The 20860-nt window shown below is 58.8% G+C and overlaps 3 protein-coding genes across 5 annotated transcripts; all 3 read right to left on the bottom strand.

Annotated features, from left to right (window-relative positions):
* Positions 1–479: 479 nt before the first annotated feature.
* PHF23 (PHD finger protein 23) lies at positions 480–7441 on the bottom strand. Of its 2 annotated transcripts, none has more exons than XM_090055750.1 (5): positions 7305–7441; positions 6822–6853; positions 6580–6702; positions 4342–5050; positions 480–946 (listed from the first exon to the last, which is right to left on the bottom strand). In XM_090055750.1, exons 1-5 carry the CDS (start codon positions 7324–7326, stop codon positions 735–737), a joined length of 1098 nt encoding a protein of 365 aa, XP_089911876.1. In that variant the 5' UTR covers positions 7327–7441; the 3' UTR covers positions 480–734. The 2 variants fall into 2 exon arrangements, with proteins under 2 accessions (XP_089911876.1, XP_089911877.1); XM_090055751.1 differs by having other exon boundaries at positions 6610–6702; positions 7305–7431.
* Positions 7442–7986: 545 nt separating this feature from the next.
* Positions 7987–11066, bottom strand: GABARAP (GABA type A receptor-associated protein). Its single transcript, XM_090055795.1, has 4 exons — positions 10436–11066; positions 8978–9056; positions 8648–8766; positions 7987–8364 (listed from the first exon to the last, which is right to left on the bottom strand). The coding sequence occupies exons 1-4, from the start codon at positions 10979–10981 to the stop codon at positions 8299–8301; spliced, it is 810 nt and encodes a 269-aa protein (XP_089911921.1). The 5' UTR covers positions 10982–11066; the 3' UTR covers positions 7987–8298.
* Positions 11067–13342: 2276 nt separating this feature from the next.
* Positions 13343–20785, bottom strand: CTDNEP1 (CTD nuclear envelope phosphatase 1). Of its 2 annotated transcripts, none has more exons than XM_090055818.1 (8): positions 20669–20785; positions 16329–16395; positions 15766–15884; positions 15333–15404; positions 14723–14839; positions 14440–14551; positions 14113–14197; positions 13343–13820 (listed from the first exon to the last, which is right to left on the bottom strand). In XM_090055818.1, the coding sequence occupies exons 1-8, from the start codon at positions 20759–20761 to the stop codon at positions 13760–13762; spliced, it is 726 nt and encodes a 241-aa protein (XP_089911944.1). In that variant the 5' UTR covers positions 20762–20785; the 3' UTR covers positions 13343–13759. The 2 variants fall into 2 exon arrangements, with proteins under 2 accessions (XP_089911944.1, XP_089911943.1); XM_090055817.1 differs by having other exon boundaries at positions 20660–20784.
* Positions 20786–20860: the final 75 nt, after the last annotated feature.

The following is a 20860-nucleotide window of genomic DNA, read 5'->3' as shown; positions in this document are numbered from 1 at the left end:
ATCACAGTCCAGCCACAGAACAGAGGGAGCCGGCCATTCCCCTGTACAAAGGCAAAAGGGGCCACATTGTTTATTTACATTCAAGGCCGCGTCCTGAACGCGTTGCTGCAAAATATTATTAATTATTATTATTAAAACAAAGGAACCAAGGGAAAAAACAAAACAAACAAAACAACTTGGGGGGGACAACCCCCCACCCAAAAACATGGAACCAAAGGCTGGGGGGGGCTGCGTGGGGGTGAACCGGCCTCCCCACTATGGGGTGCTGGAGAGGGCTTCCCTAATTTGGGGGGGCTGCCATAAAAGAGACATTACTCCCCTCCTTGAGACAGCACCTCCCTTTTCAGCACCCTGCTGGGTGGGGTGCTGGAGAATACTTCAGCCCCACCCTCCAACAGTCTCCTAAGGGTGTGCCTCCCCCTCAAAACTGGGGGGTATTAAAACCAAGAGTTGGGAGGGAATTAAAAAGGAAAAGCACATGAAAAAAACAACCCCCCTTTTGTATTTACAACCCGACTTTACACACGGGGGGGGGGGATCAAAAGCCCCCCCAACTTCCATGGGAGAAAAGCAGCGGCATCAAATCCACGCCCCCCCAGGGCTTGTCCGTGTTGGGGAGGGATGGGGGTCAATCCTCCACACCCCTGTGCTGCAGGGGAGCAGACCTCCAATCTCTGGCCTGGGGCAGGGGGGGAAGGAGTCCAGGGCAGGTGAGGTGATGGGGGGGTGGTCCCCTAGGCTTCAGCACTACCCCGGGGGGGTTGGGGGGGGGGCTTGCGGGCACCCTCTTTGCACTTCTGGCAGAAGAAGATGTCCGGGACGTTGGTCTTCTTGATCTTGGCGCAGGAGAGGTGGATCCAGGTGGCACAGCAGCTACACTCGATCATGGGCCTCCCGGCAAAGGGCTTCTGGCAGTAGCACGTGATCAGGTCCCACGAGTCATCGCCTGGGGGTGGGGGGCCAAAAGGGGGGGGCGGTCAGTACCAGGTACCGTCACTCCCAAGGCAAGCCCCAGCCTCCAAGTATCACTCATAGCAAGCTTGCAACCTCATTTGTGACCCCTTGTTTTAGTCTGTCCCTTCACATACAACCCATCACCCACCAGCTCCCATCTGGCACCAACAGACCCTGCTGCCCAAATCCCAACCTGCCCCCCTGCCAGCTTCACCCTGGACTGCTGAGCCCCATGTTTGACCCCTCACTCTAAATCCAACCCCCAGATGTACCCCCCATACCTGTCACCCTTCCCCCGCAAAATGGCCAGACTGCATGGCATTCTGGAAACTATAGCCAACTACAGCTCTCAAAATGCAATGGTCCCAAGGGGGGGAAGGAGGCACCCCACACCCTGAGGCAAAGGCACAGCATTCTGGGAAGCAAAGCCTCCAGAGGCCTACACCTCCCAGCATGCAATGCTCTAGGGCAGTGGTCTCCAAACTTTTTTGATTGTGCACCCCATCAGTAAAAAATTTTTGAGCACGCACTCCCAATATACGTATACTTATATAAATATAAATAGAAGTTCTAATATTTTCTTCCTGCACCCCAATGGATCATCTTGCACACCCCACTTTGGAGACCACTGCTCTAGGGGATGGGAGGGACTACTGACCACGCCTTCCTATCCTCCATTGAGGCAACATGGTCAGATGGCAAAGCATTCTGCGAGGATGCAAAACCCAGTCACACGCCCTTTTAAAGGACAGCTCCCATAATGGAATGTCTCCCATCCCATCCTCATTAAAAAACTAGGCGACTGTGGCATTGATGCCTACACAGTCAGATGGATTGCAGATTGGCTCAAGGGTCGTACTCAGAGGGTGGTGGTGGAGGGGTCATATTCGACCTGGGGGAAGTGAGCAGCAGAGTCCCCCAGGGCTTGGTCCTGGGGCCTGCGCTGTTCAATTTCTTCATCAGCGATTTGGACGACAGGGTGAAATGCAACCTGTTTAAATTCGCTGATGATACCAAAATTTGGGGTGAGGTGAGCGTGCTAGTAGGGAGGGAAAGACTGCAACAAGACCTGGATAGGTTACAGGAGTGGGCTGACATAAACAGGATGCGTTTCAATACTGACAAGCGCAGGATGCTGCACTTAGGCAGTAGAAACCAGCAGCACACTTACAGAATGGGAAACTCCCTTCTTGAGAGCATGGAGGCAGAAAGGGATCTTGGAGTCATTATTGACTCCAAGATGAATGTGGGCCAACAATGCGAGGTCACAGTTGGCAGAGCTAACCGCACCTTGTCGTGCATCCACAGCTGCATCTCAAGTAGAGCCAGGGAGGTGATCCTCCCCCTCTATGTGACACTGGTCAGGCCGCAGCTGGAGTACTGTACCCAGTTCTGTGCGCCGCACTTCAGGAGGGATGTGGACAACATTGAAAGGGTCCAGAGGAGGCCACCCGCATGCTCCGGGGACTACAGGGCATACCCTACACTGAAAGACTGCGGGACATAAACCTGTTCAGCCTTCACAAGAGAAGGCTGAGGGGGGACCTGGTGACTGTCTATAAACTCACTAGGGGGGACCAGAAGGGTTTAGGGGAGACGCTGTTTCCCCTAGCACTCCTTGGCATGACAAGGAACAATGGACACAAATTATTAGAGAGTAGATTTAGATTAGACATCTGCAAGAACTACTTCACAGTTAGGGCAGCTAGGAGCTGGAACCAACTTCCTAGGGAAGTGGTGCTGGCTCCTACCCTGGGGATCTTTAAGAAGAGGCTTGATTCCTACCTGGCTGGACTCATTTGAGTCCAGTCTTTTCTCCTGCCCAGGCAGGGGGGGGTCGGACTTGAAGATCTACAAGGTCCCTTCCGACCCAACTTCTATGATTCTATGACTTCCGATCCAGTAGGAACCCTACCATCACCCCACCCAGATTGCCCCCCACCACACCTAGCCTGGATGAAAGAGACCCCCCCCACCAATCATTTGACCCCCGTCCCCACCAATGCATCCATCATCACCCCAGTTCAGGAGGCTGGGAGGTCATAATCTCCAATGCTTAGCCCCACCTCCAAGTCCCCCACCCAACACCTGGGTTCACAGTCCCCAGTCCCCCCTGCCTTTTTGCCCCTGGATTAACAAGCACAGACACACAGCACTTATTATCCCTGGACAAGTGTGGAGGAGATCTCCAGACAGAGGTCGGGGGGACATGCACAGGGGGCACTTAAGAGCTGCTACTTACCCTTTAATTAACCCCCCACTATGAAGTGGAGGGTGGCAGGATCTGCCCCCATCCCAGGGTGGGAGTGACAGAGACAAGAAATGAAAGAGGAAGCCAGGGCACCTGGCCTTACTTCCTGTCTGGGCTGTCACATCCCCCCTACCCCCAAAGTGTGGGGTATAATGAGCATAATTAATTGGAGAATTAGCTCCCCCCCACCGCCAAATTAGAGCTAAATTATCCCAGGTTAAGTGTCACCCTGGTGAACCCTTCCTGAGCTAAAGATCACCTTGGATGCAAGAAGCCTCAGAGGCCCCGGCTACATGTTTCATATAATGCATAATTAATGCATCGCAAAAGGAGCAATGACTGATCACACAATTAACTGGCTCATTTTCACCCCACCGAAAGCCCATGGCATGCTAGTAGAGCAGCTAAGGCCTGGCCCTCCAAGACTTTTTGACACCCAACCCCATTGCATGCTGGGAGAGGAGACAAAGCCTGATCATCCCCACACACAAGATGGCTGCCACCTCCTCTGAAGCCATCACAGCTCAGTCCCACTGCTTGCTGGGAGAACGGCTTTTCCCACACATAAAAAAAAAGACTGCTGTCATCTCCCCTTGGTCTGAGAGGTAGAAGAGTGAGGCCTTAACCCAACCCCATTGCATTCTGGGAGTGGCCAAGCTTCAAACAAGACAAAATAGCCACCACCTTCCACCATGGCCCAGCCCCACTGAATGCTGGGAGAACGGCCAAGCGCCAGCCTTCTCACAGGGAACAAAATTGCCACCATCTCCCCTGAATCCACCACAACCCAGCCCCACTGAATGCTGGGAGAACAACCAAACCAGTCCTCCCCAAGGGACAAAATGGCTGCCATTTTCCCTGAGTGCATAACAGCACAGCAAAACCCAGCCCCATTGAAAGCTGGGAGCGTGGCTAAGGCATAGTCCTCCCAACATGGGACAAAAGGGCCACCACCTCCACTGAGTCTACCACAGCCCAGCCCCACTGAATGCTGGGAGAGTAGCCAAAGCCTGGGCTTCCCCAGGGGACAAAATGGCCACCATCTCCCCTCAGTGCCCCACAGCCTGGCCCCATTGAATGCTGGGAGCATGGCCAAGCCCCAGTTCTCCCTTCATGGGCCGAAGTGCCCCCCTCACCTGACTCCACCATGATGTCCTCATCCATGACCCGCAGCTCGCCCTCGCTGGAGCTGGCGTCACCGTCCTGGCTCGTCTCGGTGCTGGCGCACTCCTTGACCTCCCCAGCACCACCGAGCTTGGTAGGGGAGCCCGCCCCACCCCCACCTCGGCCCCCTGGTGGCCCCACTCCCGCCTCAGGGGCCCCCGCCATGGCTGCCGCCTCCTCATCCTCGTCCTCGTCCTCCTCATCCTCCTCCGAGTCCGTGTCACTGAGGGAGGCCTTGGCCTTCTTCTCCGCCTTTTTCAACTTCCGCTTCTTGCTCTTTTTGATGCGGGCCCGTTTTTCCCCTGCCGGGTCCCCCCGGCCCCGCTTGGGGCCCTCGGCACCCGCCCCCGCCCGCCGGCTCCGCTTGTCCTTCTTCTTGTCAGCCATGTGGGCACTGGCCGCCATGTTGGCACCACCCGCCATCCCTTTGGCAGGGGGCCCCAGAGGGGTCTTGGTGCCCGGTGGCTCCATGTCAAAGAGGGAGTCCTTGAGCTTCATCTTCTCCAGCAGGGAGCTGTCTGACTTGAGGCGCCGGAAGGCCTTCTTCTTGGATGACTTGGCTTTCTTGACAAAGGTCTCAATGGTGTGCAGGTCCGAGTGGGCCGACTCCCAGCCGTCACTGTCTGCTGTGCTCTCGGGCCGCAGCGGCGAGTTCGAGCCCGACGCCGGCCACTCATTCTCCTGCCATGGGAGAGGGGAGGGGGGAGAGTGGGTGCCCAGCTTGTTGTGCGGTATGGGGCGCATGAGAAGGGTTTACCCATAATACCTTGAAGCCTACAACCCTTTACACCAGGGGCGGGCAAAATGCAGCCCGCCAGGCCATTCTATCCAGCCCACAGGGCCCCTAAAAAATTTAGAAAATCAATATCGATCTGCCCTTGGCTACCTGTCATGCAGCCCTCGATGGCTTGCCAAAACTCAGTAAGCAGCCCTCCGCCTGAAATAATTGCCTGCCCCTGCTTTACACCCACAAAAAAATGGGGCTTATGAGAAGGGTTTCCCCAGCATGCCATGGGCCCTGGGACCCTTCTCCCAGCATGCCATGGGGCTCAGGCCCCATGAGAAGGGCTTCCCCCAAGCATGCCACCTGGCTACATCCCTTTACCCAGAATGCCATGGGGCTCAGGAGGCTTTTCCCAACATGCAGTGGGATCAATGGTCAGTGGAACCACTTGGCCAAACTCCCAACATGCAAAGTAATATTCCCTGCCCTAATGCATTATGGTGTTAGCAGCCTGGTCTACCACCCACCTCCTCCCAAGGCCTGATGGGAAGGCAGAGATGGTAAGGACAGTGGAATACACCTCCGCTTTGGGGGCCAGAGGCAGGAAGTGGCTTTGCAGGGGGGCACATACTACATTTCCCAGCATGCCCAGGCTCCACACCACAGTGCCTTCTGGTAGATGTAGGCCTGGCAAGTGCTCCCCATTTTAACTACAACTCCCAGAATTAAATGTGCCAGGAGGACCGAAGACGGAGTGGGGGGTAAGAGGAGAAACACTACTCCTCCCAGGGCTCCCCTAAGCAAAATGGCCACATTGCACAGCATTCTGGGAAGTGTAGTCACACCATTCTACCAAGACACTACAACTCCCAGAATGCAATGCTACAGGAGGCACAGGCCCACCCACTTTCCTCACTCCACCCACCCCCCACAGGCAAAATGGCAGGACCACATGGTATTTGGGGAACTGTAGTCCCAGCCCGAGGTTGCTTCAGACTACAGCTCCCAGAATGCAATGCTGCCAAAGGGAGGGAAGCAGAAAGGCACAGCATTCTGGGAAGCAAAACCTACAAAGGCCTCCAGGCCCCAGCATGCAATGCTCTAGGATAGGGGAGGAGGCACTGACCACTCCCCCCCCCTTTAGGTTAATAGCCAGACAGCAAAGCATTCTGGGAAGCTGAAAGGCTTTAAAAACTACAACCCCTAGAATACAATGCCCCCAAGAGGGAATAGCAGCAAGGCCTGCCGGAATGTGTAGTCTCCAGCTCCCAGCATGCAGTGTTCAAGGGGGGGGATACAGACCCTGCCCCCCCCCCAGAGAAAACAAAAAATGGCCCAGACCACAGGGCACCCTGGGTAGTGTAGTTTAGACAGGCAGGAGGTGAGCCCACTCCGCTGCTCTCTCCCGCCCCTGGCCCCCAATGCCTGGGTTCTTAGACAACCCCTGCCCCTACACCCCTTCCCACGCCTGGGGCCCCTGCCTCACCTCCCACGCCTGGGGCCCCGCCCCGCTCACCTCCTTGGCGGGGGGGATGTAGCCGGCGTAGGCCAAAACGAAGCTGCAGAACTTGTTGAAGTCCTCGATGGTTCGGCGCCGCTTCTCTGGGGGCTGATGGGATACAGGGGGTCAGCGCCGAGCCTCTCCCCTCCCCCCTTTCCCCGCCTGGGGTCCTACCCTTCAGCCTCCCCCATTAACCCCCGGCCTGCCATGGACCCGCAGGGGCTCACCTGGGTCTCGGCCTTCAGATTGGGAGGCGGGTCTGCAACGCAGAGGAAGGGGTTAACTGCGAGTTCAAGACCCCCCCCCCCCGGACACCCGGCTGCCCTGCCCCCCCCCCACAAACTCCACTGCTTCCCCAGTTCCTCCCAGCGCCTCACCGGTACCCCTCCGGCCCCGGACGCCTAGGTCCTGAGATTCCCCCCGCACCCAGGGACTGGTTTTGAACCCCCGCTGGGACGCCTGGGAACCCCTCCACCCCCGTCTCCCAGCCGCTCCCAAGCCAGGGGGAGGGCGCTCGGCTCGGCCACTCGGACACCCAGGCTTCTTGCAGTCAGCCTCCCCCCCTACAAACACCGGGATTTCCAACCCCCGCCCTCCCCGGTCCTCCGGCCGCCCACCCGCTCTCAATGCCGGATCCTGGGTCCCCTACACCCCTCCCCGCGGCCGCCTGGGTTCCCTGCCCCTTGCCCACCACCGGGTCCCCGAGCTACCTCCGGGCCCGGGCTCCGCCATGCCCGCGGGGGCCGCACCCCGCCCGCTCCGTGTCTCCGCCGCCGCCGCCGCCGCCCGCTCCGCTCCCCCCCACCCCACGCCGCGCGGCACCCTGGGACACCGAGTCCTCGTCCCCCGCGCCGGCCCCAGCCGACTCCCGGCGCCGGACTCCAGGTCCCGGGCTGCCCCGCGGCGCGCCTGCGTGGGGCTGCCCCCCCTCCGCGCGAGGCCGGCCGGGACCTGGAGTCCTTGTGGCTGCTTCCAGTAGCGCCCCGCCGCTTCCGGCGAGGGAGACTGGGAGCTGTAGTCCGCGACGCGGGCATACAGATGGAAGGGTGGCGGTCAGGCTGCCTCAGCGAGGGGCAGGCCCCCTTTGCCCATATATGGAAGGCAGGGTTGGGGAGGGCCAGGATGCCTGGGCTCCTAGGGAAGTCAGGTTCTTTCCCACTGTAGGGTGGGGGGCTAAGACTGCTGGGGTTTACACCCCCTTCCTTCATGCCCCTAGCAGGGAAGGGGAACTTAGCTCTTACCCATCCAACCCCACACCGGATTTACACCCCCAACCCACCCCACAGAAAAAAGAGCCCCAGCCAGCTCCACATTTTCCTTGTCTCTTTATTGACCATCCCTTACCCAAACCCCCCCCAAACATGACAACCCCCCCACCCCTCCCAAGGACCCTCCCCCAGAAGCTTGAAAGGAGGGTCCCTGCTGGGTGTTCTTGCCTTCACCCCCTCACCCTGCCCAAAATCATCAACCCCCCAGCAGAGATCAGAAGGAGGGAAACTGAGACAGGGAGCAGCAGTTACACAGCACCGGGTAAAGGGGATGGACCCCTGCCCGCAGGCCCCCATGGCTCAGGAAGGGGAGGAGGGAGGGGTACAAAATCAAAAGGAACAATTATCCCTACCCTGCCCCCCCCAAACCCCTCCAAACAAAAAGTGCAGGTCCCTGCAGGTGAGGGGGATTCCAGGGAGGGGGCTGCAAAGCCCTTCACAGCCCATAGACGCTCTCATCGCTGTAGGCTATGTACAGGAAGAAGTCTTCCTCATGGTGCTCCTGTGGAGAGTGGAAGAAGGGGTATTAGGATTGTGGGGGGTAGTATCCCCTTCTGGGAACCCCCCAGGCAGAAAGTCAGACCCCCCCAAAACTTAGACCACACTCCTCCATGCAACCTGGCACCCCCACCCTACCCAACCTCTCCATGATACTCCCTAACCCTGCCCTTCAACCCCTCCTGCCCAGCCTGGCACCCCCCACCCTACCCAGAACACCCCCAGCCAGGCATACCCATCCTCAAAGACCCCTTTCCCCCACAAAAGGACAGTGTGGCATCCCCCACCTGGTACAGCTGCCCCATGGTGGCACTGGTTGGGGGGATAACGTTATTGACAAAGAAGAACAGGGCATCCTCGGCCCGCAGGTGGATCCGCTTCCGGATCAGGAAGTAGAACTGGCCAACTTGGAAAGGAACAGGGTCAGAGGTAAGGAAGCAGGGAACTCAGGCATCCCGGGCCCTAGCCACATCCAGGGAAATACCTCTGTTTTACCCCCCCAGCACATCCAAGACCCCCACCCATGCCCCCCTCCCAGTACTGACCTGTGAGGTCAGAGAGCACATCCAAATCTCCCCCCGCCCCACCCTATTACCCCCACCTCAACCAGCACCTACCTGTGAGGTCAGAGGGTACCAGGTATTTCTTCTTATCCAGGTCTCCTATCCGGGCTTTGGGGGCCTTTTCCACAATGACCTGTGAATGGGGGGGCAAGAGGCATCAGAAGAAACCCCTCCAGGGGTATTTGGAGAGCTGGAGGCCACCCCTTAACTCTATATACAAGTGGTCTATTCCCCCTCCATCTCCACACCCTAGTGGGGTAATCCAGCCTGTCTCCAAATGAACCAAAAGATGGTTTCACCCAGATATCTCCCCCCCCACCCCATATCTGTTGTAGGTGGGGTGGGATAAACTATCCACAAGTGGCCTCATCTATCCCTTAAATCAGGAGCAGGCAATTATTTTGGGCAGAGGAACACTTACTGAGTTTTGGCAAGCCACTGAGTACTGCATGACAAGTAGCTCAGGGCAGATTAACATTAATTTTCTAAATTTTTTAGGGGCCCCACAGGCCAGATAGAATGGCCTGGTGGGCCGCATTTTGCCTACCCCTGCCTTAAATCAAACAAGTGGTTTTAACCAGAGCCACCCCCTCCCTACCAGGTACACATGGTTTAACCCACTCCATGTACCAGTGATTTCATTCAACAGCACCTCAAAAAGACTCCAGTGGACTAATCCATGCAACCAAATGGTTTCACCCAGCCCCCCCCCCATGAAGCCTGGGTTAAACCATCTGCAGCAAGCCCCCTAAATGGGCTGATCCAGGACCCACCCACCCCTGCACTAAAGAAATGGTCTCGCCCATCTCCCCCTTTGCCTGGTGCAAGATGGTGTAACTCTGTAACAGCTACAAACTCTCCCCAAAACCTCCCCCCCATCCACTCAAATGGTCCGATCCAGAGCCCTATTCATTCTATAGGGGTGGGACTGGCCCATTGAAGGGGAGGAGGTGTTTAAGCAGTCTCTTTATGGAAGGAGGCAATATCAACTGGGGGGAGGGGGGTTGACAGCAACACACCCCTCCCATCCAGCCAGCAGACTGTGGGGAAACTGAAGCACGAAGCTGGAGAGAACCCAGGCATCCGGACCCCACACACCACCCCACATGAGGGGGGGGCCCTCCTTGATTTCCCCGGCTCGGAGCAGCTCTTGCGGGGGTTGACCCCGACAATAATGGGGGGTGGACCACGACAGGCCCCCGACCCCCACCTATAACCCCATAACCCCTCGAGTCGGGGGGGGTTACACGCGGGGGCACGGGGGACGGCCTGCGAGCGCTCTAGGGGGAGGGCAGGATTGCAGGAGTACATGGAGAAAGGGGTGCTATAGGGGGCGACCGGGCGATATACCGGCCAGTAGGAGGGACGGTGGGGGAGGTTAGAGATCGCTGTAGGGTCCCGGGGCTGGTTAGGGGTCGCTGTAGGGTCCGGGGGGGGGGAGAAGTGGTATAGGGGGAGACGAGGTCGGCGGGGGAGATAGCGCTATAGGGGGCGCCATAGGTGGGGCGGTACCGGGACGCGGTCCGGGTACTTCTTGCGGATCTTCTCGCCCTCGCAGCGCCGCTTCTCGAACGGGTGCTCCTCCTTGTACAGGAACTTCATGGCCGGGCCGGGCTTCGGGCTCCGGGCCACTCTCCGCCGCGCACGGATCCGGCGGCCGCGGATCCGCCAACTTCCCGATTCACAGCCCCGCCCCCGCCGGCCGCGCCCGGGTCGACCCGCGCCGCTGCGCCAGCGGCGTAGTCCGCGCTGCGTCAACTGCGTAACAACCCCCCCTTGGCCAGGCGGTTGGAGGGCGAGCTGCGCTGTTGGGGCAAGGGCGCCGAGGGAATACGGGCCTGCGTAAGCGGTCCCCGTGGCGTAGCTCGCTGTTGCTGCGCTGCCTGCGTAAACAAGAACGGCGCCATTGGGGGCCTGGGGTGGTACGCTGTCTGCGAAAGTGCCCCTGCCGTAACTAATGCCACCACGCTGCTTGCGTAAGGAAACTGCGCCATTGTCGGCCCCGCAGGACCCGGTCCGAGGCGCTACGCTGCGAACTAACCGACTCCTGCTTGACATTTACGTGAATAACGTACGCCAGCCCACCCCTTACTACGTAAACTGCTTACGCCAGCTCCGCACCCAACTTTTCCGGGCCACGACATTTACGTACAGGTGCTAATACCCCGCACCTCATCCCTACACCATCTGCGTACCAGACCTTCCTAAGTGGCATCACTTGCGCCACTGGAGAGCTCCCCCCTTCCTCCACAACATAACGGTTGCGGCGCGTAAACTCTTTGCATAAAGTCCTAGCGGACGAAGGGGATGTCTCCGCCCCCCCCACCCCTGACACCCTCCTAGTCTTCCCGGCCTTCCACTGGCCCCCGTGGGCTGTTAGTCATCTGCGAGCTCGCCACGAACCCCACCTCCCCATTCCAAGCGGCTACGCAAATAACCTATTCACGAAGCCGACTCAGCGCAAGCGGCACCGGCTGCGTGGCAGGCTGACACCAAAATAAAAAATAGTGCGCAGGGGTGGGAGGGACGCGGGGCGGAACCTAGGCGTCCTGCAGCTCGTGGAAGTGGGGATGAGGTGAGAAGAAGCGGGGAGGGAGAGGGCACAACCCCTCTTAATAGGAGCCGAGCCGAGTCGAACAGCGCGGAAGGATCACAGTGAAAGGAAAGAGCAATAATGCGCCCGTCATGTGACTGACGTCATAGAAGTGAGGATCACGTGCCCCTCGCGGAAAAAGACCCGGTCGCGGGCACAGCTCAGCGTAGACAGACAGGGGAGGGAGTCATGTGACAGAGGGGCGGGGGCGTGGACGACCAATGGGAGAGAGGGGCAGAAGAATCCAATACAAAGATGATGGTGGGGGGAACGTTGAAAGTAACGAAACGAATACAAAGGGGTAAATGAAAGAAACCACTGAGGGAAGAAGGTGGGGACTGGGTTGGATGAAACCACTGGGTAAAGGAATAGGGTACATAGGGAGAGATGGGAGAAACCAGCAGGAAGAAGGAATAAGTACAGGACATGGTGGCTGTAGCAAGTGAAACCACTGGGTAGAGCCTATAGAGGGATGGAAAAAAACAAGTGGTTAAAGAGAGGTAAAGAGGAATAAATGGAAGAAACCACTGGAAAAACAAGGAGGGGCTGGACTGGGTAAAACCATTGGGAATAGGGGTAGGACAGATATGATGGGGTGGGAAGAAGAGTGGTTAATGAGCAAGAAATGGAAGAAAACACTGGAAACAGGACTGGGGGGGAGCTACAGTGGGCAAAACCACTGGGTAGCCTCCAGGCTGGGACAGGAGCAACCAAGTGAGAGAGGAGCAGGGGAGGAATTTGTAGTGGGGGAGTCTATATAAGGTTGGGAGAAACCACTTGAGACAGGATAGTCTAGGCAAAACCAATAGATAAGGGGGGCGGAGATTCCCTGGAAGGATAGGAGAAACCAAGTGGGGAGGGGGGGGATACGTGGAAGAATCCACTGGGAAGAGGAGGTGGGGAGCAGAATGGATGAAGGAAACCACTGAGGAGTGGTGGTTTGGGTGGAACCAATGAGAATATGGGGGGGTAAGATAAATTAAGTGGAGGGGGTAGAAAGCAGGACCCCTGAGTTCTATCTACCCCGGGGGGGGGCATTGCTGAGAGCACAGACACCTGGGTTGTTGCCTACCAGCCCCCAAATCTGCCTTTCTTGCAGCCACCAGACCAGTCCATGCTTCAATGGCTGAACTGGGCTGCAGCCAGCTCTGCAGCAGACCATGGCTACATAGAATAGGCTCTCCAGGCCCAGTATGACATCAGCCTGGGCAGCACTGGGCCCAACGCCCCCCCCCCCCAACCAAACAGGGAGAGGGAAGGGAGAGCCCAGGCATCTTAGCACCCTTCCCCCCATTCCCATGCTGGGGAGAGAAGCCAGGTGTCTGGGCCTCAAGAGTTTCCCAGTAGCCCCCTCTCCTCAGTGAAACCCTGGCAGGACCCCTGGGTGACCTCTGACCTCCCAGAAGCAGAGAAAGAGCCCAGGTGTCCTGGCAGGGCCCACTGCAGCCCCCTCTCCACCCCACCTGAGTCCCATCCCACCTCTCCCTGTTTCCCCAGGCAGGGAGAGAGAATCCAGGTGTCCCCAGCTGCCCTCTTGAGGCCCAACAGGGCTCCCCAATCCCAGTGATGCCACAACAGGGGGGAAGCCCTGCCCCCAAAGCACCACCCCACAACGCTCACACAGGGGGCCAGGAAGCATCACCCCTAGACCTCCAAGGGAGCCAGGAAGCCCTAGCCCCCAATGCTTCAGGGAGATGGGGGGCCAGAAAGCCACGCCCCTGAAGCTGGGGGGGTAGGTGTGCCAAGAAACTCTGCCCCCAGTGCTCCACTGGGGGGAGGGCAGGAAGCCCCACCCCCTTCCAGGAAGAAGTCGACCGCACCTGGTGTCTGCCTCAGGACCAGGCTATAATTGGGGGGGGGGGTCCCCAGGGGGTCCCACCCCCGCATCAGTCCAAAGTTGGGGGGGAAGACATCAAAGCGCCCCTTGCCCCCAAAAAGGCTGCTAATGGCCCCGATCCGCTGTTGGGTGGGGGAGGGCACAGCCAATAAGAGGCCATCAGCTGTCATCCAGGGGAGGAAGTGTCCATTTGTCCATCTGCTCCCTGGGAAGGTGTGTCCACACAGCAAACCCCCCCCCACATCAGTTTTGGGGAAGCCCCTCCTGTCTGTGTCAAGCCGCCAGGGTCAGGCCCTGCCCCCCCCGTGTGTCCATGTCACAGCTGGTGGGGAGGGGAGGATTGGGGGTGCAGGCCCCCCCCACCTCGGCAGCACAGGGTCCGGGCGGGTTGCGGGGGGGGCAGCCGTCACCACAGGCGGTGCTGGTGCAGGTTGCGGCTCAGCACAGAGCGCACGTCAGCTGTGAACCTGGGGGGGCGGGGAAGGCAGCATGAGAGGAGGACCCAGGCATCTGGGCACCCAGATCCCACTCTACCTACCCACCCAGAGAAGACCCAAGCATCCAGGCTCCAGGTCCCACCCATGCACCCTGTAGAGCCCCACGGAACTGGAGAGGACCCAGGCATCCAGGTTCCCAGTCCCCCACCCCCACCCATCCACCCTCTAGACCCAAAGAGAATCCAGGCATCTGGGCTCCCAGCCCCCCCTGCTGCTCTGCCCCTATCCTCTGGGACGGGACCCAGGCATCTGGACGCCTTACCTGAGTGCATCCAGCATGGGCAGCAGGTTGAGCAGGGCCGTGTCGCTAGGATCGCTGAACCATGACTTGATGGGGATGGCATTATCTGGGGGTGGGGACAATAGTCAGAGCTGGGGGCCCAGAGGCCTGGGTTCTCTCCAACCTGGAAGGGGGATGGGGGGAGGTTGGGGGGAACCTGGATTCTCCCCAGCTCAGGAAGGGGGAGGGAGCCCAGACACCTGGGGTGGGGAGGTTTCAATCTGGTTTGGGCCCAAGTTCCTGGGTCCCTGGATGGGTGGGCAGTGTGTGAAGTTGGGAGGGGGGGGGCTTGGACACCTGGGTCCCTACCTGGGTGGCTGCGATAGGCGCCAGGCGAGTTGTCCAGGATAATGATGCTGGAGAGGTCGCTGTGAACCACGGACAGGTCCTTGATGTAGCTGCCCAGCTCCAGCGTGCAGTGCTGGGGGACACAAGGGGCAGGAGTGAAACCAGAGCCTCCAAAACCTGACCCCTCCCCTGGCTCTGCCCCTTCCTCTCTCCTGCCCAAGCAACACCCCCCATTTAGGCTGTTCCTTGCTCCAGCCCTTGGCCAAGGAAAGCCCCCACGCCCTCTGATGTTGGCCCCGCCCACCTGGCGGTAGTACCGCCTCTTGAGGATGCAGCGGTTGTTGTCCAGTTTGTCTGCCACAGCTGAGCCATATATCTCCATGCTGGCCGTGAACACCACCAGCTCGTACCACTGGCTCACCTGGGGGGGGGGCGGCACAAATAAGACCTGGGGTAGGGGCAGGGCACTGCTGCCCCCCCCCAAACTGCCCCAGGGGGCAGCATTGGGGGGGGTGGATAATATAGGGAAGGGGGTTGGGACCTGGACACCTGGGTTCTCTGTTGGCGGAGGAAGGGGTGGACACCTGGGTTCTATCTGGGGTGTAGAAGAGGAGTGGTGTTGGGGTTGGGGGGGAGACTGGATGCTTGGGTTTTATTCTTGGACCAAGAGGTGAGAGGGATCAAGGGTCTGGGTCGGCATAGCAATGGAGCCAGGATGCCTGGGTTCTCTGGAGTGGGGTGGGGAGTCTGGACACTTGGGCTCTTCCCTGGCTGGGGGACAGGAGTGGGGTCTGGGGCCCTGGGCAGCTGGGTTCTCTGGAATAGGGAAACAGTCACAAGAGACACCACCCCCCTCCCCCAATACCAGCCTCAAGCCCCGCCCCCTGTGCATAAAGAGGCAGAACCTAACTCACCACTTCCAGGAAGAAGTCCACATGCGGCCTCTTGTGCACAAAGAACCGGACAGGGTGTTTGTCTATGACGACCTGGGGGGGGCCAGGAACCTCAGGGGCTGGGGGGGCATCCCAGCCCCCCTTAACCCCTGCAGCCCCATTCTACAGCTCTTTACAGCCACTTGGAGGTGGGCAGAAATGGGGGCAGGACACCTGGGTTCTCTCCAGCCCCCACACCCCTCCCATAGCTGGTGAGTCAGAGTGGAAAGCCTGGACACCTGGGTTCCCTGGAGGCAGGCAGTTCAGGGTAGGGGGCGTGTGGGAGCTCAGACACCTGGATTCTCACCACACTTTGGGAGGGGAGTGGAGCTCAGCCACCTGGGTTCTTTCGAGCAAGCCCATCTCCCTCTGCCCCATCCCCCCAGCAGATTTAACCCTGTGTGGCCTGGCTCACCTTGAGGATGAAGTCTGGGGGGGTGCCTGGGCGCACTGTGGGTCTCAGCACCCCGTCATGCTGCGAGTGGATCAGTGTCTCGTCCAGATCCAGCACTAGGATCTTCCTTTTGACCTGGTCTGGGGGAGGGGAGGAATCTAAGGCTTGGCCCCTCCGTTCCTCTAAATAGCCTCCCCACCCCCCTGCTTCCACAGCCATGAGTGCCCCCCACGCATCCCAGGCAGGCCTGGACCTAGCCCCTCTGTTCTGCCCCTTTAAGAGGGGGTATCCCCCCCAAAACCACATCCATGGGCCCAGCCACCCTCAACCTGCTCTGGGAGGAGTCGGGGGTTGGAGAAGCCTGGATGCCTGGGTTCCCTCCAGGTCTGGGAGTGGAGCTGTTGGGACAGAACTGGAAGCCCAGACACCTGGCTTGTCTCCAGCTCTGGGAGATGACCTGGAGGGGGGGGGCCGGTGGCTCAAAGCAGGGGCTCCTGGGATTCCAGACACCTGGGTTCTCTCCCCAGCTCAGAGAACTCACTGTAAAACTAAAAGCAGGGCCCCCCCTTGCCCCGGGGACTCACTGAGCCGGTTGCGGGAGATGGGGGAGAGGGGGAGAACGTCGTAACGCACCGTCTGGTACTGGATCACCTGGGAGAGATGACAGAGCTGTCACATCAGTATGGGGGGGAACAGGATGGACAGCACAGAACTTCCTTCCCCCCACCCCTCCAAGACCAAAAGGGGCAGCTTGGGGATTCCCCCATCCCTTTGAGACCCCCATCCTATTGCGTGCACCACAATATGCCTCCCAAAGAGCTTTCTGCACCCCTAAAAGCTTCCTGCCCCAAATTCCACCCCCACACTTGCACTTACACCCCATCTACCCCCTCATGTACCCTCCCAGCCCTCCTATGACGTGGTCTGTGCCCCCCCCCAAACACATCCAAGGCTCTGTGACCCCCTCATACACAGACTCAAGCCCTCCTATAACATGATCTGTGCCCCCCACCCCCCAACACGGCCAAGGGTCAGTGACCCTCCCCACCCACCACCAAGACAGTTGCTAGAGGGGAGGCGGACCATAGCTCATTCAGGACATACTGACCCCCTCCCTGGAAAGGGGGGTGGTCCTTGGATCTTCCTGTTCCCCTGGCCTTGGGTCCTGCATCTCAGCCCCTACCCCAAAAAATATGGGGGTCCCCTGCTCCCCACATTTGCAACCAGGGGTTACATCTATACCCCAGGGAGAAAGCTACCATACTGTTCTGTATACATGCCAAAAAAACTGCACTGGATCCCATTAAAGTATTTCCCATGCCCCCCCCCCCACCCCCAAAAGCCTCTAGCTTTTACAAGGCAGAATGAAGTGAGGGGTGGGGGTGTCCATTTGCTGTTACTGTATCTCCCCTGTGTATAATGCACCCCCATGATTTCCAGCGGCTGGATTGAACGGAGTGTGTTGTACACAAAGAAATATGGTATAAGCTGGCTATAAATTTCAGTCAATGTAGGGGGGGCGGTGGACAAACATAATGGCTGGATGTGGGAGAGGAACCCCCACAGAAATATTTCCACAGGGTCTTTGACGCTCTGGAAAAGACATTTGCTCCCTTATTTCCCAGTGTACAAGACTCAGAAATAGCAGTGAGTTTTCTACCTGGGGGCAGAAATGCAAGCCAATTTGGTGCCAAAATCCTGCTTTTATTATCATATCAGGTTGGGGGGGGTGTCTTACACACTCTTGGAAGGGACCCAAGCATCCGGGCTCCTGGCCATGCCCTTGTCTAGCCCACTGGACCCAAGGCTGACAGAGAATCCAGGTGTCCAGCATCTCAAACCTCTGCTTAATCCCACTGGACACCACCCCCCCAGGCCCAAACTGCAAAGAACCCAGGCATCCAGGCCCCCTGCAACAGCCCTGACTGGGTCTTGCCAAACCAGGGGGGAGGTGGGGGGGAATGACGACACACATTATTCCCTCCCCTCCCCATTCAACACTGCTATCTGCCCTTTCCCTGTGTGCCAGGGCTCTTTTAACAGCCAGCTGCTGCCCCTGGTGCCTGTCCATGGACCTGGGGCCAAGATCCACATGCCCCCAGCAGGTCCAATCCTGGCAGCACCCCTGCTCCTTGAATTAGGAGGGGGCACTAAGCTGGGCTGGAAGGTCTCTGGGGGGGTAATGCCCTGGTGTGACCCCAGGCAGCTGCACCCAGCTCTGGGGATTGGGTTACACACATACCAGGGGAGTCAGGGGAAGCCTCCCCCCACTCAGCATCCAGCAGCCTTGGTTGCGGGGGGGGGGGGGGGCATTGCCTCCAGAGGCCTCAGTCTGGGTCTGATCCAGGAGCACCAGCCTGCTCTGAGCAAAAGGAAAGCACCCCCTGCTGGGCACCACTGCAATGGGACAGCAGAGCCCACCCCCCACAAAAAAAGCTGCAGGACAGAGATGGGGAAAAAAGCCAGGCATCCAGGCTCCCAGCACGCCCCGTTCTCAACCCCCTGCCCAGGCAGGTCGCATGCGCCTGGCTCGGTATTCACCCCACATGACCATCACCCCCAGCTGGGCCGGGGCTATTTTTGGTGCCTGACACCCAGTCAGCACCTGGCCTGGCCTGGGGCCTTCAAAGACAAAAGCTGGACTGAGCCCAGATGCCTGGTTCTTCTCCTACCCCAGGCACCCCAACATACAAGGTAATCCACTACAACCCTTGCTACCAACACAATCCCTCCATGTATGACCACTGCACATCTCAGGAATCACAAACCTGCTGGATAATCACTACCAATGCACTGCACCTGCCCCTGGGAACCCACTGCCCCCCTCTCTGCAATTCTAGTCCACCCCTCATCATATCAGGCACAGCATCCCCCACTGCATCTTTTCACTGCACCTACCAGCCCCGCACTGTAGTGCTGCCACCCCCACCAGGTCACTGCATATTCTCACTGGATCTGCTAGCCACTCACTGCAACCCCAATCCCCGTGGTCACTGCATCGTCTCTCTGCATTTGCCAGGCCCCCACTACAATCCCAATCCCTTTTGTCACTGCATTTTCTCACTGCACCTGCTAGCGCTCACGGCAACCCCAGTCCATCCCCATCATAACAGGCATTGCAGCTCCCCCTGGCCAGTGCACTGTCTCACCACACCTGCCAGTTCCTCACTGCAATCACAGCACTTCAAGGCCAACACTACCCACCAGTGCCCAGCATCTACCACTGCAGTCAAGTGTCTCACTGCACCCCTCACTTCACCCACCCATTACAGTGCCCCTCACTGCAATCACAGCACTTCAGCACACACAAACCACTGTGCTACACCCAACTGCAAACACTGCCATCACCAGATTGGGACAGGGGGAGGGGGCTCAGGTCAGAACACTCTGGGGCTGGGAGCCCAGACACCCAGGTTCTCTCCAGATTCTGGGAGCCTCCCTGGGCCTACACTGCAGCTGCCAGTGACCCCTCACCTCCACTGCAAGCAGACTCAATACACTGCTCTCCTCATTCACTGCAATCGCAACCCACCCCCATCCTTCCAGGTATTCCCATTCACTGCCACCTCCACTGCACCATCTGACCGTGCCCTCCAGTGCACTGCACCCTCTCACTGCAATGTTCCCCACACACAGAGATACCCAACCCCTACCTGGATGCTGCACAGACTCCCCCCACCCCTTCCCCAAATGATACCCACCCGACACCACAGTGAACTTCCCATGGGGAAACTGAGGCACTAAGCTACTTCCCCCACCCAGCTCCAGGTGCAGAGAGATGGGGGCAGGGGGGAGCCAGGAATCCTGGGTTCCCTGATGGAGATGGGTGGTGGAAAGGGGAGCCTGGATTGTTCTATGGGAGGGGAGAGGGGAGCTAGTGAGTTCAAGCAGGGGGGCCACTGAGAGCCTGGATGCCTGGGTTCAATCCCCACTCTGGGCCGGCAATCAGGTTTCTTCAGCTGGAGGAGGCCAGGAACCAGGACACCTGGGTTCTCCAGGACAAGGCAGGCTCTCATTCAACACAAGGAGGCTAGACATTGGGACTCCTGGGTTCCTGTCTCGCCCAATACACTCAGTGCCTAAGTCCCCCCCCCGCCCCAACACACACACAAAACTACAACAAGCAGTAGCTGAGGCCGAAGTGGCCATCGACACCATCAGTTCCACTTTCCACCAAGCAGGCCAGTTCCCCCACTGCCCTGAGGTGATCAATGTGGGGTCGCACTCCCAAATCCTTGGATTGGGGGGGAGGCAGGGCCCCAGGGATCAGATGAGCAGATCCAGTGAGACTGTACGGGGCAGTGGGGGCAATTCAGACCCTGCTCCCCCACTGCAAGTTTCTGAGGAATTCCCCCTCATCCCCCCGCCGCATTTCCAACAACTCCCCTCCCATACCAGAGACCCTGATCCAGACCCATTTCCCTTCCCCCACTCCAAACAACTCCCTCCCTCCTATTCCAAGGGCACCCATCCTGATCCACCCCAGCTCCACCCCTGGCCCCAATCCTGATCCATTCTCTCTGCAACAATGCTGACACCCCACCCAAAAGCCCTACTCCTGGTCCCGATCCTGATCCTCCCCCCATCACATTCCAGAGGCCCTGATCCTGATCCACTTCCCCCCCCATCTCCCATTCCAAGGGCCCCGATTCTGATCCATTCCAATTCAAGCCCCCACCTCAACACCAGCCCCAATCTTCATCCATTCCACACCCCCCCCCACAGGTCCCAGCTCAACCCCTTGCCCCATCTCCATTCTCAACCCTAGGCCTTATCCTGATCCATTTTTCCCCTCCACAGCAACCCACATCCTCTCCCATTTCAAAAGGACCCCACTCCTGACCCACCCCCCAACCATCTCAGAGGCCCTAATCTGTGCCCCCCAACCCCTCCCAGGGCAGGTCCCGGCACTCACAGTGCGGACCTGCCGCCGCAGCATGTACAGCAGGAAGCTCCACAGCTTGGTAGCAAAGGCAACGAAGGTCCGGAGCCCCAGCAGGCACTGGGTCCGCATCATCCCGGCCCCGACCCCGACCCCGCCGGCCCCAGGTCCAGCCCGACCCAGCTCCGCCAGCTTTGTGCCGGCACCAGGGGGGCCGAGGGAATAGACAGGGAA

The sequence above is a fragment of the Crocodylus siamensis genome, chromosome 6 (genome assembly GCF_052110815.1).
Source record: "Crocodylus siamensis isolate JL-2025a chromosome 6, ASM5211081v1, whole genome shotgun sequence".
Taxonomy (NCBI): domain Eukaryota; kingdom Metazoa; phylum Chordata; order Crocodylia; family Crocodylidae; genus Crocodylus; species Crocodylus siamensis.
The sequence above is the reverse complement of the archived record's forward strand: the minus strand, read 5'-3'. Positions and strand labels throughout refer to the sequence as shown.

Coding starts and splice junctions, on each gene's coding strand:
- GABARAP (XM_090055795.1), bottom strand. CDS start 10,981: ATGTCAAGCAGGAGTCGGTTAGTTCGCAGCGTAGCGCCTCGGACCGGG. Junction 9,057..10,435: donor AGTACCCGGACCGCGTCCCG/GTACCGCCCCAC, acceptor CCCCATTCACAG/GTCATTGTGGAAAAGGCCCC. Junction 8,767..8,977: donor GGTACCCTCTGACCTCACAG/GTAGGTGCTGGT, acceptor TTCCTTTCCAAG/TTGGCCAGTTCTACTTCCTG.
- CTDNEP1 (XM_090055817.1), bottom strand. CDS start 20,761: ATGATGCGGACCCAGTGCCTGCTGGGGCTCCGGACCTTCGTTGCCTTT. Junction 15,885..16,328: donor CATCTCCCGCAACCGGCTCA/GTGAGTCCCCGG, acceptor CCCCTCCCCCAG/ACCAGGTCAAAAGGAAGATC. Junction 14,198..14,439: donor CGCCTATCGCAGCCACCCAG/GTAGGGACCCAG, acceptor CCCCACCCCCAG/ATAATGCCATCCCCATCAAG.
- PHF23 (XM_090055750.1), bottom strand. CDS start 7,326: ATGGCGGAGCCCGGGCCCGGAG. Junction 6,854..7,304: donor GGCGGAGCCCGGGCCCGGAG/GTAGCTCGGGGA, acceptor TCTGCGTTGCAG/ACCCGCCTCCCAATCTGAAG. Junction 5,051..6,579: donor CGGGGCCCCAGGCGTGGGAG/GTGAGGCAGGGG, acceptor CTCCCATGGCAG/GAGAATGAGTGGCCGGCGTC.